This window comes from Poecilia reticulata, chromosome 15 (assembly GCF_904066995.2).
Source record: "Poecilia reticulata chromosome 15, P_reticulata-male-v2, whole genome shotgun sequence".
NCBI classification, from domain to species: Eukaryota; Metazoa; Chordata; class Actinopteri; order Cyprinodontiformes; family Poeciliidae; genus Poecilia; species Poecilia reticulata.
In genome coordinates, this window is record NC_088844.1 from 8242408 (window position 1) to 8262838 (window position 20431).

At 38.8% G+C, this 20431-nt stretch overlaps 1 protein-coding gene across 3 annotated transcripts; it reads left to right on the top strand.

The window, feature by feature from the left end:
- The first annotated feature begins 1250 nt into the window (after positions 1–1250).
- arhgef33 (Rho guanine nucleotide exchange factor (GEF) 33) lies at positions 1251–20036 on the top strand. Of its 3 annotated transcripts, none has more exons than XM_008428838.3 (17): positions 1251–2126; positions 5758–5801; positions 9070–9234; positions 10498–10619; positions 10724–10881; positions 11986–12093; positions 12923–13049; positions 13654–13786; positions 14630–14737; positions 14854–14946; positions 16444–16592; positions 17222–17311; positions 17438–17616; positions 17781–18238; positions 18322–18534; positions 18982–19121; positions 19307–20036. In XM_008428838.3, the coding sequence occupies exons 1-17, from the start codon at positions 2075–2077 to the stop codon at positions 19431–19433; spliced, it is 2466 nt and encodes an 821-aa protein (XP_008427060.1). In that variant the 5' UTR covers positions 1251–2074; the 3' UTR covers positions 19434–20036. The 3 variants fall into 3 exon arrangements, with proteins under 3 accessions (XP_008427060.1, XP_008427061.1, XP_008427059.1); XM_008428837.3 differs by having other exon boundaries at positions 1252–2126; positions 17219–17311; XM_008428839.3 differs by lacking the exon at positions 17222–17311.
- The last annotated feature ends 395 nt before the right edge of the window (positions 20037–20431 follow it).

The window sequence follows — 20431 nt, forward strand, 5'->3', positions numbered from 1 at the left end:
ATTTACGTCTTTTTCTCCATATCCAAAAAAAATGGAATGATGAGAATTAGTTTTTTAAAAAAAGCATTAAATAGGAGATTGCTTGCAGATGAACTTTAAAATTTCCATTCACTGAAAATAAATCAATTTTTTTCAGCTCCACAGGCACAAAATCCACATGATATTTTCTCTGAACTCAGTTACTGGTAAGAAACACAAGTTTTGGTTTGTTTTGTTGTTGTTTTTTTGTATAGAAATAAATGAAGAGTGCATTCTTCTTTTGCAAACTCATGTAACAGCAGAATCAAATGATATGTTGGGAATTACGTGACCTTAAAACACAGGTTTTTTTGTGAAGATGAGGAGCAGCTGTGATGTCTCAGGGCCTTTTTGTCCAAACCACAGAGAAAGGGGTGGAAAAATCAGGGAGACACATTCAGCAAATAAGACCAGAGACGGACGGAAACACGATGGAAAAAAAGTGGAGAGGTGATTTCTGACAGCTATAGGGTAAGAAATTCTCACTGGTTATTCAATGACCAAACACATGCAAATAATCTCACATCTAAACTCCAGGGTCAATCTAAAATCTTGTAATATGAAAGTCCTGGGCAGCAGAGTATTAACTGGAGAAGTTGGTAAGACGTCATGGTTACAGTTTACCACAAGCCATGTGCTCCCACTTATTTTCATCATGTGACAGCAAAACTAAACTTTTTCGCTTATGTAACCTTATGTGGGAAGGGGAGAGGGGTGACTATCACTGCACATCATGGCAAGCAGCACACCATGTCCACTGTGAAATATGGCGGTGGCAGCATCATGTCATATGTCAGGACGCATGACTGAGACAGAAGGGTCACCTTTGAGCCAGAGCTTCAATACTGTGGTTAGCATCAAGGAACATAAAATGAGGAATCTGTGGCGAGAATTGAAAGTCACTGCTCACACATTCTCCAAACTTTCTTTGCAAAGACGAACTGGCAACCACAACGGTTCAGAAACAGGAACAAACAGACTGTAAAAGACTTGCAACTTGAACAGCAGCAAAACGCGACTGAGTGTTGACTCAAGGGGGCCTGAACACTTTCAGATTTTATTTGTAAAGGAAAAAAACACACACATCCTAGATTTTCATTGTGAGATTGTAAAGCAATCACATTAAATCCTACTAAAATATGTACATGTTTCGGTGGTAATACGACAAAATCTTTAAGAGGTGTAACTAGTTCTAGAAGGCCCCTGCAAATATCATTTAGTCAAATTGTGCAGTCGCAATAATTAGTCTGATGATTGAGCAGAAGAGAAGGTAAACAAAGAACAGGTTATCTCTAATTTATTGTATGATCCATTACATAAAATCAAACAAGACAGGGTTTGATTGGCATCTTCAACAGATTAGCAAATTATAAAACACACACACAAAAAAAAACACGAGTGCATTTCTGCGAAATACATAAGTGGTCAGTAGCTGGTTTGCATTTTAATCATCAATCTGCTGGTTCGGTTTTTGATGACCTGTTCAGCTCCCCTCACTGTCCTGTGCAGGGCCCCAATTGCCATTGAACTTAATGTTGGGAAGCAGCAGGTGGACTTAATTTCCTCCATGGTTCAGCAGAATGTGTTGACGGATCTTTGCCTTACAACCACATCCATCATCCTTCCGACACAACAGCCTAATCCAACCTTCAACTGGCACTTCTCAAGGCCGCGGTGATAACCTCTCCTCCTTTTTGTCCCATACACTTCTGTGTAAATCATCCTCAATAACAGCCAGTTACGCCTCCTTACGTCTAATGACATAGCTACACAGTCTGCGAATGCATGATGAACAAATGTCTCCCTCTCCACTTCTGATCTTCTTGCCCTCTATCCATTCAGCCGGCCGAAGACAAGGAGCTTTTTGTACAGAATGGGGAATCACAGGACTCACATGCTTCAGTAAGGAGAAACTGAGAGATCGCTGCAGATGATAGACTTCCTCAGAAGAGAAGAAGACTGGCGAGGAACAGGCTGGAGTCAGATTTGGAGCTGGACAAGGTAACTCACAACCGCTTGAACCGAGCTGGACTGGGCTCAGAAGGACTACCTGAAGATGGAGAATGATGGGACAGAAGCCGAGGAGAAGGTTGAGGATCTGCCCGAAGGTAGAAACTTATATAAACACGTCAGTAGCAACTTCTCACAACCCAGGTTGGTTATACATATAACTGAATCGTCATGGCTTCAAATAAAGGACTATTCAGGCCATGAAGCTTAATACGCTAAAAAGAAATCAAGTTTCATTAGATTATCTTTTCAAATTAGAAAGTTGAAATAATGTAAAGTAACAAGAATTTTTTTCTTTTCTTTAAATGAAAACTTTGGTCATTTAAAGTAGCAAAGCCAAAAGCTGTAATATGGCAAAAAACAATATGTTGTGTTTAGGATTTATAGACGCTGCTCATATTTGAGAGTTGCTAAAATACACAACATTTTATTCAGATATTAAGTATTTATTAAATCTTGCTTTGAGAGTTGTCTGACATGTCGTTTTTTTGTCAGGGTGTGAAGTTGGCAAAATATTTCTCCATTTAGAGGGCAATGAGTGTCCAATCACAACGCTGCAAAGAGAGACATCTACTTATTTCCATATGTTGCATTTTCAATCCAGTGCATTAAAGGCAAATTTAAAAACATCTAAACTATTTTCTTGTGTTGTTGGAGATAAGAGGATGTAAGACAATATTCTAATTTTTTCTTTATAATTGAAACAAAACAAACGTATTATAAGAATTTGCAGTTTGTAAGAAAAACAAGACAATACAGCAAACTTGTAGGCTTTTTTTTGTCCAACATGGTAGAAACTTTATGCAATCATAGCCGGATTTTGAATGTAGGGCAGAACTATGAAACACAAACATCCTGGATCCTTTGGAAAGGTTCCAATTCATGAAAACAGGAGCCCAGAACTAAAGAAGCATGAAGATACAATATGCAACTGGGTCAGCGTTTCATGTCACCAAGAGGTCAATTTGCTTGACTTGTTTTTTGTGCCTTATGGCCATTTTGCATCTTCTGATTTAAAACATTTATGAATTATTGCAAGCTAAAGGATCCTGTTCTTTCCGTTTCATGTGTTAGCCATGTCGGCCGTTATCAAGCTCCTTCTTGCTGTTTTACAAAATTACGATTATGAGAAAAACATTTTTGATATTTCTATATAAAAATGAGCTTTTATTAGTTTTCCTGTTTCAACTTACCAAAAATAAATTTATGAATATAATGTTGAAAACTAAGATCAAAATGACCTTCACTGCAAGTAAAGGAGACTTATAAGCCTTTGGCATCTCACATGCAGCTTTTGATAATTACCTTTTGCCAACACACTTCACTTCCGATTCACTTACTGCAGCAAATGGTGTCCCTCAGGTATGTGTCATTGGAACACTTCATTTCATTCTCTATATCAGTAATGTTTACTCATTTTTCCACTTAAATGCTGATGATAGTGTTATTTAGAGTTCAGTATCTGCAGTAGAGCTGGCTCTCACTCCTCAGCTTTTAATGTTGTACAATTAAATTTCATTGGTATAAAACTTGTTTTAAACTCACAGGAATCAAATCTCATGCTTCCAATTAGAAAACTAAGCCAAGCGAGTTGACACCATTTACAGATTCCCCTCTTGTTGTCTGTACAGACTTCAGAAAAAGAAAAAAAAAACAGACACTCACTGTGTCTCATAGACATTGACATGAAAAAGAAGAATTTTGCTGAGGATTTTTTAAAGACTTACGGGAAGAGCAATCTGACTTTAGATGTTTTGCTTAACTTATCTGAACACAAAAGCTGAAAACGTTTGTGTGTGCTACGATTGTTGTAGCTGATCTTTTAGTTAATTTGTATCCCTGTCCAGGACACTTTAAAAAAAAGATTTTTCTTTTTCTTTTTTTTTTTATCTCAACATTTAAAAAAAAAACCCAAAAAACCAGCTCCTATAAAATAAAATCACACGTTCCTGCGTACTTGGATTAATAATAATTTTTTTTTAGATATTTATTTGAAATTGTTGTTTCAGGACAATGGCACACTGCGACATCTTGATGCCAATTTTCCGCAGCTGAAGCTGAAGTGAAGCACACGACCCCAAGTCGCCACAGGAAATTTGACACACCGCGTTCCCACAGACAGAAAGGCTTGATTGTTGAACACTTGCTACGCTTTCTTTAGCTCGCTCAGAGACATGCAGTATGTTGTGCCAGCGGGCTTAGTCAATTACGCATGGTAGTGTGTCATGCGTATTTGAGATGACCCTCTGCAGTTTTGACAGTAGCCCCAAACTGTGCTGTGGCATTTTAGGCCACAAACGGCAGCATTGTGCGGCAATCCGTTCAAAAATTATTTGCATGTGGACATAAAATCCTTCACTTTTTGATTTAGTAGGAAGTTGCAGACTCGTCGTTGACGATCACATTTCTTGGAAGTAAGAAAATGTTTTTTGACTAATCAGTGGCATATTAAAAACATCAACAACAAACTTGTGCTCCGACTAACAGTCAGGGTTCTGAATCTCTTTCCCATGACTGCTGAAGCAAACTCTTAACTTCTGTGGGATAAAATATTCGTCATGGTCTAGGGCAAGCAATCCAAAATGTGTTGGTCTGTTTTAATAAGCGATAAATTTGTTGCGGTTGTAGTTGATTACTGTGTGGCACTGACCAACAATCAGTTCATTGATTGTTTAAGGACAATATCAATGTGATCTCAGAAGGTTGGTGCTTCATGGAGAACTGAGCTGCATGCACAGGCACCAACAGAGTAATACATTGCTTAAATCAAAACAGTACTTTTTATCATATACTGCGGACTTTGAGGGAAATGTACTTCAAATTTATTCACATGCTTAGAAATCCATTTAAAAACATGTCAAACGTGTCTTATTCTCTACTGTTCAAGTGATTCTGAGTCTCCTGTTTTCATCAGCTGCCTAATAATAAGCGAATCTATCCGCTGAGGCCAAAACGTCTTTTTGACTATTTAACGTAAAAAGTTGCAGATAGGCTTAAAGACGAAGCCTAACAGTCAAATTTATAGTTTGTCTCTTTGACTGTTGATGTTATAGTTATGGTAATAAATGGATGTAATTACCAAATAAATCATTTTCACATTAAATACTGATAAGTTAATGAACAGATTATTTTTTTGATTTTATATGAAATTAACCACCTTGCAGCTAAATGAAAATGACATTTAACATGTGGCAGAATGTTATTTTCAAAGGTGCTAATGTGTTAAAGTATTGAATGCAGCATAATACTTTATTTCATGCAAACTAACACAGGAGGACACACATACATTAATAGAACTCATTAATATATCAAAAGAAACCGTGATTTTAAAGCAGATGTACATACCTTTCCCTTTGGGTATGTTACACCACTAATATTGTTTTTAATATATTTAAATATAATTTATACATTTGTATCTGTACTTATGTGTGTATATGCAGAGAAGTAAAACATTAAGTTGGATTTAATTTATGTGTTGTTGGTGTGGTCAACACTTTTTATGCCTGCAGCAGCCATGCAGGCACTGGGAACTCTTCAACATCCCAAGCAGAGTTCAGATTTCAGATTTTATGTTTGTTTGTTTTTTTTTCCAGAAAGTAGAAAATAAGATCCTGTGTTCACATTAACCATATTATTAATTCTGGTCCAGACGGGTGTCAATAGTACTGCATGCTACACCTCCAACTCTTGGTATTTTGATGCCGATTTACATTATTTTCCTTCTTGCAGATACAACAGAAGGTGTGGAGGAATGTCCCCAGGAGATTTCTCAGGTAAATAAGTGAAGAAAAAATAGTTGTGTCCCAAGTCAGAAGGGAGAGTATTTCTTTAAAGCTTACCATAGCCTCAGGTTGCTTTAAAATAATCACTGACTGTGTGTTATCTAATAAAAGAGGTTCAAAATCTGTTAAAGTAAACCTTGGTTAAATTTCTATTTTTGTCGACTGAGGACTTATCTTCTGACAGGAAACAATTGAGCCTATCAGAGGTGACCATATGTACATGAAAAGCAAACATTTTTGTCACAAGTTGCAACAAAAAAAGTCAGTCTGTGGCCATTCTTGCCCTGCAGCTCAGAGCTTGGAAACTGTAGTGACGTTATTGAATAGCTGAACTGTTTTTTTTTTTTATCTTATTTTTATATCCTCGTGACTACCAGTAGTTCATTTTTGTCCTCTGTAGAGGACATTTCAAAACTTAAATATCTCCCACCCCCTGCATTCTACTGAATTAATTCTTTTTTGGTATCTACAGAGGACATTTAGGGCTTTTCAATGATGCCACATGTGAAGGTGTGGGGCTTTTGTACCTTCTTTTTTCTCATTCATAAAAATGACGTTCATCAGTAGAAGCACATTTTATGGGGAGAGACAAAGTAAGTGCATAAAACATTGTATTGTGCAAATTTTGATTTAAAATTTTGTTGGCATATTTTAATAAGTCTCTTAGCAGCATATTAAAACATTCTATAAATTATTTTGACTGTATTTTATCATAGTATTTAAAAGTTGAAAAATTGTCCTCTGTAGTGGACATTTGTAATTATTTTTCTGTTTTTTCTGTATCCATCGACCCATCAATCCATCCATCCACCCCCTCATCCATCCATCCATACATCCACACACCCAGTCATTAATTCATCCCTCCACGCACTCACTGATCCATCCATCCATCCATCCATCCATCCATCCATCCATCCATCCATCCATCCATCCATCCATCCATCCATCTTCTGTACACCATTGTCCCTTAGTGGGGTTGGGAGGGTTGCTGGTGCCTATCTCCAGCTAATGTACCGCACAAGAGGCGAGGTCACCCTGGACAGGTCGCCAATCTGTCGCAGGGCAACACAGAGATAAACAGATAAACAACCATGCACACTCACACCTAGGGCGAATTTGGAGAGGCCAATTAACCTGACAGTCATGTTTTTGGACTGTGGGAGGAAGCCGGAGAACCCGGAGAAAACCCACGCATGCACAGGGAGAACATGCAAACTCCATGCAGAAAGACCCCTGGCCGGGAATCGAACCCAGAACCTTCTTACTAGACAACAGTGCTCAGTTTTGTCAATGTGAAATTCATTCTTAAGTTGATGTTTGGATGTTTTCTTTGGGAAAAAACTGGTTGCCATCAAGTTTCAATTTCAAATGTATGGGGTTTCGATGTCCACTGCAGTGGACACATCATATTTCAAAAATAAAAACTTTTTTTTCCCAAAAAAATGTTTTCAGTATTCCAATTACCTTACAAAGAATGTGGAATTAAAAAAAATGGTGATTGGACAATTTTTTTTTTTCCTGGTAGTCCGGAGGATAAAAACAGAAGGGAAAGAAAATTCATATAATTCACGTAATTTTTAAAGAAAACACAATCTATGTGGGACTTTCATGTCATAAAACCATTAATCTATGACTTAGTCACCAACCACAAAGTAGGGAAAAAAAACTTTGTTGTCTTTACACTAAAGTGGAAGGAAGAATGAACTGAGGCATACTGGCTAGTGTTTATGGGTTCTGCCAATATAGAGAAGCTAAACTTAATGTTAGTCAAAGATAAAAACACAAAGGGAGATATATGGAGAATTTCCTGAAATCTCATCCGATCTTCTGCCTCCAGGTATTGGGATGTAAGAGATCAGTGTCAACTCTCAGAAGGAAGAACCAAAAGCAAGCAGGACAGACGCTCTATTGAGCTTCCTGCCTGATGCCTTTCACATGACTGAGAGCAAGAACAACACAGAGAGATGAAAAGATAGAAGGAAGGAAGGAAAGAGAGCTGCCTGGTCCACGTAATGTTCCCATGAGCTGATTCACTTATCCCCACCAAATAAATTCAATCAGTGACACATGAGAAAACTAAGAATGGAACCACAGGAGAAGACCCAAGTGGACAGAGGCTGGTGCTGATATAGGATTAGTGTAGGAAACGTCTGCTTTAAATGAAGGAAGGCTGTTCATACTTAAAGTTCTTCACTGGAAAGCCTGAATGAGAACAGACAAAATCTGAATGACCCGTACACTCCAGAGGGAAACTCCACCAAACTCTAGCAGACACAGTTACGTGGTTACAGACGCTGTGAATTGTGAAATAAACAAACACTATTTTTTCAAAGCCATCAAAAACACTTAGACTATATTTGACAAAATAGAACCATAAAAACTAAACAACTGGTCATCAAATCAAAAAAATTTTTCAAATCACTGGGACCAGTGGCGGCTCTTACATGTATCACTGCCATAGGGCAGCCTGCCTAACACACACACGATTTATAAAGTAACGGAGATGTCAGGAACTAACACCGTTGATTTCAAATAAATAATCTGATAAAAAACTAGGAGCTCACATTTCTCACTGATAGTAAACATGCTTCACAAACTGCTGTAAAGAATTTGTCAAGAAGGCAGAATCATTTCTGGGCTGTTTCAATTCCTGGTCAATCTATAGCTCCTCTCAGTAGTGTAAAAATAAGATATCAGGTCTTTAATTTAATTAATCTTCAAGTATTGTGCTTTGAATCAGACACCAACTTCTATGGTATCAGCTCATGATGTGCTCACAGGTGTTAAAAGTCAGTTCTTAAAGTGCAACTAACCCCCCTGTGAAAGCTAAGCCCCTCTCATGGCAGGTTTTGAAGAATCTCAGCAAAGTAGGCGAGTTGAGTGTGAGGAAGAGTGGAAGGGGTGTCGTCAGGAAGAAAGAAACACTGTTGCTTACTTTATATTTTGCCACTATGTTTAGAAAACCTTCCATTTTTCCTGCCTGGTGGCACGCCCCCAGGTTGTTACGCTCTGAGCCGAAGGCCACATTACTTACATCACCATACCACTTCCACTTTTATGCAGAGTGCTTGAAAAAAAGTGTTTTATATTTACTGAACTGTTGTTAGTTAATAAAGTTTAATCACAGAATAAGAACTTTTCCATTATTTATACATACAGACACTTGATTTAATTACTAATCGTTACTACTTTTGCTTGTGTTACTGTGACTCTTCCTTTAACCTGATCCAGGGAAGATGACGTTGACCTTTCTCCATAGGTGCAGGGCCTGATGGTGGAGCTGCGCGAGGGGCTCCGCGCGGCCGTGGCCGAGCTGGGCGAGCTGCGTCAGAGGGACCACGTTTTGGAGGAGAAGCTCCAAGCACATCAGACTGAAGTGGATGATAAGATAATGGGCCTCAAGAACTCGCTCAACACATTTAAGGTGCAAGACTGAGTAAAACAGAAACATGTGCAGGTTCTATTTTTGGAAACGCAGGATTCTGTAACATGATTTAGAACACGAACTGCAAACTAATTCAGTTCAGGGTGAAAATGATTGACGCTGTAGATTAAAAAGGGCAGAAATGTGTGTCTGAAACTCGTACAAAGATTAAAACCATCCCGCAGTCATAAAAAGGGTCGAGTGGAGCCCGCACGAGCATTTCACCCGGTACGCGTTCCCTGCTCGTGCGTTTTGTTTTTTTCTTCTTCGTGGGAAAATGACGGTTCACTACTGTTACTTTCCGGTTGTCCAGCCATAGCATCTGCCTCGCTCTTCCTGCTCGTCAGGCTAAAACTGTGGGAGGGGTTTAACGCGTGAGTATACATGTTTTGGCCTCCAATGCAATACTTTCCCAAAGAAAGTACAGTTATCCGTCCGTCCACCACGAGGGGAGAGTCGGGAACCAGATTTAGAGGAGTATTACTAAGACCTCTTTAACTTTATCACCTCTTGTGATGTTACAGCCACAAACTTTAATGCATTTCATTTGAATTTCATATTATAGGCCAACACAAAACATAACATAGGAAAGAATTTTGACAGGAAAAACACAAAAAACGTAAAGATATCAGAAGTTTGATGATGTATCAAACTTAAATAAGCATTGGTATAAGTATTGGCAATATGGACCGGATCAATATTTAGACATCTCTACTCATTAGTAAACTCCATCGCCTGTTTGCTTCACACTTTGGTCGTAATAGAGCTGATTGTTCACTAATGTTCCCTAACAGACCTTCACAGAACATCTGGGATTATACTGAGATGAAATTACACTCAATTTACTGATTAGATGATACTGAAGGCAATTGGATTCAGATTATCCTTATTGTCACTCAACATAACATCAGAGATGCCCTGCAGAACGAAATTATGATGCATATTAAGTCACAAACAGAAACCAGCTGGATAAAAGGATATAAAAAGAATAAAAGAAGAGCAAAAGAATAAAATAGAATAAGAACCAGATAAAAAAAGGGGCGGGAGGATGCACAATAAATATAAGCAACAATATATGCAAAACAATCAAACTCAGATTAATAAATAATAATTGTTATGATCTTCTTTGTTGTGGTCATATAAAAAGCCAGTAACCAGTCCTGCTATCTGCTGCAGATTTTCATTCCACTTTCAATCTACAGAACACATAATTAGTCTACAGCAATCGGGCCAGTCACATTTCTACATGACATCTGTTCACAGGAGGAGCTGAATGTGGCGTTGTTCCACATTAGAGATATGTCCAACAGACAAAGGGAGGCGCAGAGGAGGATGGAGCTGCTGCAGATCGAAAGCAACAAGGATATAATCCCCCTTCCACACAGGTCAGGGTGCAACGACGTAATGTACCTCTTGATTCATGTGGAGACCATTTTCCTGTCATTCTTTCATCTAACCCTGACCTTCTACGCTAATGCTGTCCTACAAGGTCCAGCAGCAGGAAGAGCTCCAGGTCAGACGTGCTGGCATCGTCCGGGGACGAGCACATCTGCACACCCAGCCAATCAGAGCTCAGCGTTTACCAGAGCTTTTTCCCGACTCCGCCTCAGGGCGAGTCTCCGCAGAGGAGCAACACGTCTACACAAAGTGAGTCTGTTTGCCTGTGCAATAGTTCATCCATCCTTGGTAGTCTTGATCCTCAAACTTTCTGGAGGCCTTTCAACCGTCGTCTTTGGACTTTGGTTCATTTTTCTGTTATTTTTGCTCCAGTCTTTTGTAACTCAATCTTGACAGAAAGATGCAGTTTGTGCAAGAAATAACAAAAGAAGGAAAGTGGAGGGAATTGGTGGAAGTGTTAGGCCTAAAATAACTGCACAGCAGATGACCACTGTTATCCAAGATATGTTTTAAAATGAACATTAGCTTTTGAGAAAAGACCTGAAGCAGGACCAGAGAAATGCATCATGCTTCCAGGAAAAAATATGAAAACTGTTTGATAATTAATTGAGTTAAAAAAATGTTTGTGCTTTTAAATTCTACTTTTTACTTCATTAAATAAAAACAGAAAAATAAAATTTTCTGGAAAATAACGGCCTTTTGACATAGATTTGCATTTAAAATGACTTTTTATTTTCAGTTTCTCATATCATACAGTTTGAGTAACTGACAGAGGAATAACAAGCACTTATTTACATAGACATGTTCTTTAAAATGCCAAACAGTCCAATTTTACAGTTCTGTTTGGCCTCCAGATTTATGTAGCTCAGGGTTTGAAACTGGGTCAAACAAATTGGCAACGCTTTTTTTTTTTAAAGCACTGATATATATTGGTAAATATGACTAGACAAAGTTGTAAAACAGGCCTTCATCACGTCACTGAACTTCAGCTTCGAGTTGATTCATGATTGGTCAAATTTGAGGTAAAGGTTTTGTACTCAAATGTCCAGAATATTATAAAATTTAAAAAAAAGCAGTTCTTAAAATAATTTAGTTGGTGATTTGTTTTTTATGTCAAATATAACTGGAATGTTATTTTTAGAGTTCGGTTGCTTAATGAACAGAAAAACTGTAATGGTCTGGAAGTGGAGCTATAAGGACTAAAAGAAATGTCAAAAAATAAAAATCACCCAACAAAAGCCAGGAGAGATAAAGTCTGGCTCTTTTTCAGCAACCCATAAAGACATGAGGGGCATATTTTTGCATAGATATGTATATTTTCCTTTTACTCATGCCCATGTTTACATGTTACAGCCTCCACTTCTGACCAGGAGGCTCAGCAGCAGCAGAAATCTCCGTCATGGGGAGAGAAGACGAACAACAGAGACCAGATGGAAACCTCCAACAATAAGACTAAAAACAGTAAGAAAAATATCTGTAAAACTTCTACAAGCTGTTACCAACCACAAACAAGTTAGCCTGTCATAAGCAGTGGCACTGGTGACCAAAAAAATGTAAGATTAAAATGGTGTTGGTGAAATCATCTGTTCCTGTTTTAAGATCTTTCTTCAGCTTTTACATACAAATCAGAAAAACAAAGTGTTATCCACAGAAAAAAAAATACAAGAAATGGCCATTTAAAAACCATGAATAACAATGAATAAATGCTCAATAAAGTTCAAACTAAAGCCCATAGCTTTTAGCTTTCCATTTAAAAATGTTTACCTATAACTAAATTTAAAAAAATGCAAAAAAAAAAAAAAGTCTGATAAAATCTGAAGGATGCAGTTAAATATATAAAGTAAAACTCAATAAAGTACATAAATAAATAACTTCAATAATAGCAACTGAAATAATAATAATTAAAATAATAATGAAACAATTTTACAATTTGGTAATGTGTACAATTAGTGATTAAATTAACTAAAAAGGTAGTGATAAACTAAATAATCATCTAAGAACCAAGCGGATTTGTTTGTAACTAACATCAGTGTAAAAGTAAGTAAAGTATATGTCATTAAATCCAAACTTAATGAAAGTTGCTGCTGCTATTGAGTCATTTTAAATACATTTTTTTTTTTCACCAAAATGGGGAGATTCTTTCAAATAATTTCACCATGTATTTGGTATTTTTAGACTTCTTTCTTGGGAATCTTGAGTAGCATCGTTCTGAAACGGAACAAGCCCTCGAGGTTACAGAGTAAAAGTGACTAAACAGTTTGTGTTGGATGTTGTGTTTTTATACGTGCAGATAAGCGACAACGGGCCGCGCTGGAGCTGCTGGAGTCGGAGAGAATCTACGTGTCCCATCTGTCTCTGCTACTGAAGGCCAACATCTCCTTCAACGGATCCGAAGCTCCGACTACGAAGGACAAACGGTAGCACACTCCTAAAAAAAAATTAAAAAAAATAAAATAATAATAATAATTTAACGTTAACGGAAGGGACACTTACCAAATAAAGAGGCTGAATCTAACATTTAACAAAATAAAAGCCATGTTTTGTTGACAGACGCTTCAGTCCAGCCACATTTCAAACATCACATTCCCAAACTGGCCCTCTGAGCTAATTTAAAGGCTTACGGTGATGGAACAACAGGAAATAAATAAATCAAATAAAAGAAGGTCATAAACACTACCGAGACAGAGCTCGTTATTGTAATTGCTGCAGCACACACGTGCTACCAATGAGGAGAAGACCCAATGAAATGCAGTCACTGCTGGATTTGGACAAATTGTGTTTAAAAACTGCTGCTTTCGCTTTGACCTGCTTAACCTGTTGCTGTTTGTCGCGCGAGCTGCTGAAAAGAAAGCCTGTTCCCGCCTCGGTCTGTAAGGAGCTCCTGGACGTCGATGAAGACGGATGTCTGGGCCACGCCAGATTTTCTAAATGACTTTAACCTCACGTATTTCTGAATGATCACATTTCAAGAAAACTGTTATTCTTTGAAATATTCCCCGTGTTTTTCCCTTCTGCTTGCAGTCCTTTCCCCAGCTCCTTAAGGTTTCTGATCCAGCAGCACCTGGAGCTCCTTCATACTCTGCAGGAGCGCGTGCTCAGGTGTCAGTGGCAAGGCATCATGGGAGATGTGTTCATGAGGCTCACCAGCAAAGAGGTAATCTGCAGAATAATGTGGAAAAACGTTATTTGTTACTTATTTGTTTTTAAGAGAAGTCTGACCTGGTGTGTGTTGTTTTAGTAGATCTCCTTGTAGTGCCACGCAAAAAGCTTTAGTAACTAATTCTCCTCATTTTGTCACATCACAACAAAAAACAATGTATTTCACTGGAATGGTTTGTGATGGACCAACGTAAATCAGCTTCTTCCATAAATGGGGAAAAAATGTAAAAATGTTTCACTAATAAGCTTTCTCAAAGAATATTTGCTACTTAGTAACTTTTTTAAAAAAAAACATAAAATCCAGAACCATAATTTTAATCTTCTAATATGTAGCTTTAGAAAGGAAAAAAAAGTCATCATGAAATAAGTTCAAATTTAAAACGGTCAGATGATCTTAAAGGCGTGGCATGCCTTTGTGTTCAGGCTCGGTACAGCTGCTAGTCTGTAGGGGTGTGTTGTCATCATCTTTGAAAATCTAGAGACAGAACGATACTCTAATTCTCCATTGAATTTGTTTTATTACTTTGACTGGTCCACTTGTACACATGAACATGCTTCGGTCCAGTGTTGCCGTGGGCCTCTCAACTGCATCTCTGATTAATTTTCATTCGTGGCTTACGCACGCTCCTCACTTTTGATGATTTTTCTGTTGTTGATCACCTGGATTGGCAGAATTAATTAAGGCTTCTCATGGTAAAATTATTCTTTTTCAGAATATTTTTAACAAAATGTTATGTGATGGAAAAGCAACATTTCTAGCAGTTTACAACCAAAGAAGGTGTGGCAGAAGGGGGTAAAAATCACGAGTTGAACAAATGAAAACATTTTCTCCGCTCAGAGTGATTTCCTGGACTTCTACATCTCCTACCTGAAAGAGCTTCCAGATTGTCTGTCCGTTGTCACCATGCTGGCATCCAGCTCCATGAAGTCCGCTGCTTTTGTGGATGTAAGATTAGGAAAAAAAAATTAAACCACCTTTGAATGCTTCCGAAGTGTTTGAATTATGTGAAACACTAACTTGTTTTCTTCCTGTCCTGGTTGGCCGTTTCCTGCCACCGTCAGTGTGATGTTCTGGGGGATGAATCCAGACCTTCGCTTTACACCCTGCTCCTCCAGCCAGTCCAGAGGATCCCAGAATATCTGCTGCTGTTACAGGTGGGATCTACAATGTTAGTTCATTTAACCGTATTTTCCGCACTATAAGGCGCACCTTAAAACCTTCAATTTCCTCAAAAGCCGACAGTGCGCCTTATAATCCGGTGCGCCTTATATATGAACCAATATTGAGCCACAACAGGTCTAGCAACTACGGTAAGCAGCCGCCGACTTCATTTTCCCCCGTAGAAGAAGAAGCTTGCGGTGCATGCTGGGATAGTTGTCAGAACTCTGGTTTGTTAATAAAGTTTGACTGACCTACTGACCGTCTAGAATCAGGTCGTCTGCATGTCATTTAGCACCACTTTCTCCACAAATATGCTGTGCGTCCGCCCACGCCCCGGCCCAGTCGCGGAAGGCTCTCCTCGCCGACCAGAGTCGGACTGTTTTGTTAACATTCTTTATGTAAACAAAGTGGCTTTAGACATTCATCCTTTAGTGCATCTCCATCTAGTGGATGCATAACGTAACTCCAGCCTCTACTGTAGCGTCTATTCTATGCCTTTTATATGAAAAAAGTTTTAAATAGGCCATTCATTGAAGGTGCGCCTTATAGTGCGGAAAATACGGAAGTTAAATTAGTCTTATACTAAAAATGCAGAAAATTGTCTCAGTTTAATTTAGGTATATTCATAAAGTGGGGGGAAAATATCCTACAATAGAGAAAATTGGGTTTTTTCCTCACAAAAACTAGCCCAACATTTTGGAAAAGAAAAATCTTTACTTTGCTTCTTTAGGTGGAACCATGTGCTCCCTAAATATAATGTGACACACAGTTCCATTTTTCCTAGACACACTTCAGAATGGGTATGACAAGAGAGAGCATATCATTTCAATAACACTGATACGTGTAGCTCTTCATGAGCAGTGACTCCTCCAAAAAACTGCATCTGAGGCAATAATTTAGTTTAAACAAACTGGAACTGTACCAGAATTGACAACCCGTATATTTCCTGCCAAAATGCAGGAATGTTACAGGAAACAAATAAAATCTCCTTGGATCGCAGAGTGAGATCTGCAGCTAAGACTTACTGTCAAAAAGATAAACTTGCGAAAATCCACTGCAAGTTTAACTGGAACTTGGTGCTCTGGTCTGACTAAAGGTGAGTTAAAGGATGTTTGAGTAAAAATCTGGTGGCCTCCGTCAGAGAACAGGAAATGGATCCTCGAGTGTTTTAACAGGAACATGGTCACATCAAAATAAAGTCAGTATTTTTGTGGCAAAAGGATATTAATAAAAGAATGAAAAAGAAACATAATTTTTTGGCATTTTTACACTTGTGCACCCCTGCTTGTTTTATAAATGTGTATAATTGATCTGCATCGTTCACTTTACCCATTACCTAACTATTAATCCACTGCAACATAACTGAAATAAACTAAGCAAAATCTGGTTTAAATGTGTGTTTTCATCATTTGGTTCGGACTGAATTTTCCCTTTTGCATGTTTGAATGATTAAAATGTTTATGTGTATATATATATATATGCATTTGTAGGGCCTGCTCAGACAGACAGAGGCAGATCACCCAGACTACTACCTGCTGCTGGTCTGCGTCCAGCAGTTCAGGTCCTTCACAGCGCAGTACCACCACCTCCTTCAGCACAACCAGGAGCTCCTGCTGCTCAACCGCAAGGAGGTGCAGAGGTCAGAGCAAACGCCCGGCACAAAGCATCGACACATCCAGTGGAAGATAGGGGATTATGGCTCCCGACCCAGGGCGTCACAGCCACATGCGGTGGGGTAATCAGTCAGCTGAGCTCCAGACAAAAAAAACATGACGGTACACCACAGCTGAAACATTAAACTTGATGTTGGTATTTACTATTATTATTATTAGGAATCTGAACTGCATTTCTTCTAAAACATTACATTTCAAAATGTTAAATACTTGATTCGTTTAAATCTGAAATGGTTTTTCTACATAAAACACCAATGATCATAAATACAGTTCCGCATTTGTGATGCCTTTTATTCTATTTGTGAAAAACAATCGACGATAATAATAAAAAAAGTCTTTTCAAAACTTGTCAAAATAGAGTAAAAATAGAACTAACTCTTATTTATATTTTTACTTGCTTATTTTTATGTTGCTTGAATCTTAAATCTCAAATCCATCCATCCATCCACCCACGTATGGATGGATGAGAAGGACGGATTCACCCGGGGCACATTTTATGCAAGAACCGTCACTGCCAGGTAGATACGTTTAATTTATTACCTTTAAAAATAAAGGTTTACATCCGTTTGTCCAATCTGCTCCGCTCCACCAGCAGGCCCAACATGAAGCAGCTGTTAAAAACGGTGGAGGGAGGGATTCAAACTAACAACATTGGTTCACCTTATCCTGGCAGTAATTCAATACTGTGAGTGTTTCACAGCTGCTTTGTTTTTCATTCTTTTGTGATGATGGCAGATTACAAGCGTGCTGCCTGTTCCAGATCTCTGGCTAATCCTTCAAGCAAGTTTTAATTACCTTTTCTCCTCAACAGGGAACATGCTAACATGGTGAAGCGCCGGAAGCAGTGTCTCCTGGAGCAGATTCAGTCCCACCGCTTCCAGGATTGGGCTCACAGTCAAGATGCACAGAGTCACTGCTATAACACAGAGTGGCCATCCCAGGTGCCGTTCTTCGGCCACAATCTGGACTCCCGGAATCCAAAACAAACGGGTATGTGGTCCAAAGAGCTGCTGGCTATTGTGTCTGGTCAACTTAGTCTGCTTAGTTCAACTTAGTTCTGTTAAGCAAGATGAAATAAATTGAGAGAAGTTGACGTCCGGTCAAATATGTTTTCTTTGTCTCACATAGCTGATTGACCAACATTTGGCCTCTAGGTCTTGGCAGTATCCCAGAAAGCGAGATGTCCGAGAGGTCACGTCAGCACAATCAGGTGCCCACCAGACCGGCTGAATTTCGTCAGGTTCAGCCTGGCTCGGCTCTGGCTGATGCCCTCGGGGAGTTCCTCCTTCCTCCCGACCCTCCAGGGATGGAGAGTCTCTATGACGAAGATGGAGTCTCCCTTCATGACACATCTCTGTTCGACCACTGTTCATCAGGGTCCTCGGACTCCTCCATCGACATCGCCTTTGTGAAATGCCCCAAAGTCCCCCAGGGATCCCATCATGCGGTGGCAACCAATGTGCCGACAAACAGAGATGTCTTTGGCAACGGAGGAAGCCCAGGTAATGGTTACAGCAAACTGCCCAACCGGGGTTGTGTGTCACCAGATGAAGCTGTAATAACAAGACACAATCTCCATCGGCCACTTCAAGCCAGCCAGCATAAGAGTAAGGTGAGTGCATCTAAGTAGATAGATTTTTCGGTCAACATGCACATCCCCATAAATAAACTTTTTGCTTCTTCTCTGCTGTAAAGTCACTGAATGGCCTGCAGATGGAGAACACAGTGAGTGGTCTGGATGTGGGACCACTTTCAGACCACCTCCAGAGAGTGGGACTGGGCAGCCATGCCAAGCTGGAGCGTCAGGGCAGTAAGGGCAGTAAATGTTCCACCCCGTCGCATAAAGTCCACAGTCCCCTGGCGAACACGGACAAACAGAGTTCAGATCTTCACGGACTGCTCAATATTGTGGGTATCACAAGAAATATAAGTGAGCAAATTCAAGTGCAGTCAGGTGTGATTTTTGATATGAATGAAATCACTTTCTATCCAGGGTGGCAAAACCCTGGGCAGGCAAGAGAAAAAAGGGTAGGGGGGGGGGGGAGCGCTACACAATACTGCCAATACCGTTCACCCCTCCAAATCAGAGTGTTCCAATCATTTTCGTGGCTTAGCAGATAGTCTTACAAACAATTGTAAAAGAAATGGCTGCTCTCAGGAAATCACAGAATTGAATGACAGTAACTCAGCCACAAAGGAGTAAGCCATAATGTCACGGACCAGGGTAACCGAATGATGACATTTTGATATCAATGGTGGTTTAAAAGAAAAAACTAGAATCTGTTTTTGTCTTCATGTGCATTTTTTTTTTTTGAGTGAATAAACTAAATAAATCCTTGTTTTTAACCTGAGCAGGACTCAGGCATCCAGTCATGGGCTGACGAGTCAAAGTGGAGGAGCACAGCAGAGGAAAATAATCACACCCCCTTCAGCGAGAGGAGTCGCAAGGACAAGGGAGGCTTCAGGAGCTCATTCAAGAAGCTCTTCAAAAAGAAGTAGGCATGGTTATTTGCCACCGATACACTCTGTACTGCGTGAGTTTTAAAAGGACAAAACAAATATTAGAAAAGATGTCAAGACAGGACAAATAATGTCAGTGAAAGTATAAATAAATAGTCATCATGAGCACCTGATAGAAGATATTTTCTTAAGCTTTTTTTATGTTTTGTCTTCCAAACAGGACTGCTGATGAGAAGAAGGAGAAGGGAGGAGAAAAGACACCAGAAAATCAAAACGGTGAACATGAAACGTCAATGAAAACTCCCAAACTGGTTCACCTGGAGATAAACCGCGGCACAGCTGTATAATTTCTGCTTAGTGGGTATTTCACCGTTTTGTAAAAAAACATTGTATGAGCTACGCAGCAACTTTCCACAAATTGAAACGTGTTTTTTTTTTCTTCTGTCCTACCCCCAAGCCTTCAAACTGAAGGAAAGCACTAGTTCAAATACCAGCTGTATTTTTATTATTTAAACAAAACCACAAAATATGCTAAATTCAACAGTTTTAAATTCTTTGCAACATTGAAGATTGATTTAATAGCGTCAAAATGACAAGATGTAAATTTGCCTTCAGTCAGCTTGCGCTTTCATCCCACGATTGTAATCAATTACAATTTTCTTTTGTTGCTTTTCTTTTTGTCCAACTAACCCATTCATGCCAGTTTCAGCCTTTTAATCAATAAGTTGTTTTTTTCTTTTTTACTCAAGACTATAAATTCCAGACATGACTCCTCTGTTCATCTTAGTTACGCTATATTCAGAATTACCGCAATATACTTCCGCAATATACTTATACAATGTAACAGATACATTGTATCTGTTACATTGTAATGCCGTTGTAACAGATACAATGTTTATGTTTGTATGGGCTTACAATGCTTATTTAAATACACCATGTAGAAATTACAATGTTCTTTGTGTTTTTCCTGCACTAGATTTATCTTGAGAGAAATAACCTCCATCAAAGTTTTCACTGGCTATTTTTCTGGTGTATCAGCTGGTCTCTGAATTATTGTAACACTAAAAGATGCTAACATCTATTAACACTTTGCAACCTGAAACTCTTCAGATTTCAGAAAACAAATGTTTTCATAATCCTTGAACTTTTGCCTACTTTGTTTCGTTATAACCATAAACTTTAATGTATTTTAGCAGGATTTAATGTGGTATACAAGTGACTGTAAACAACAACAAAAAAAGAAAAAAAGTTTTAAGTTAAGCAAACAAATAATAAAAAAAAAATCTCAAAAGTGTGGGCAACTTTATCCCTGATAACACATTGCTGTGTTCAAAATGTTAAAACG

Bases quoted from the DNA above. Each gene is read 5' to 3' on its own strand.
- arhgef33 (XM_008428837.3), top strand. From the start codon at position 2,075: ATGGAGAATGATGGGACAGAAGCCGAGGAGAAGGTTGAGGATCTGCCC. The intron at 9,235-10,497 runs GTGCAAGACTGA...ATCTGTTCACAG, and splicing joins ACTCGCTCAACACATTTAAG to GAGGAGCTGAATGTGGCGTT. The intron at 18,535-18,981 runs GTGGGTATCACA...TAACCTGAGCAG, and splicing joins TTCACGGACTGCTCAATATT to GACTCAGGCATCCAGTCATG.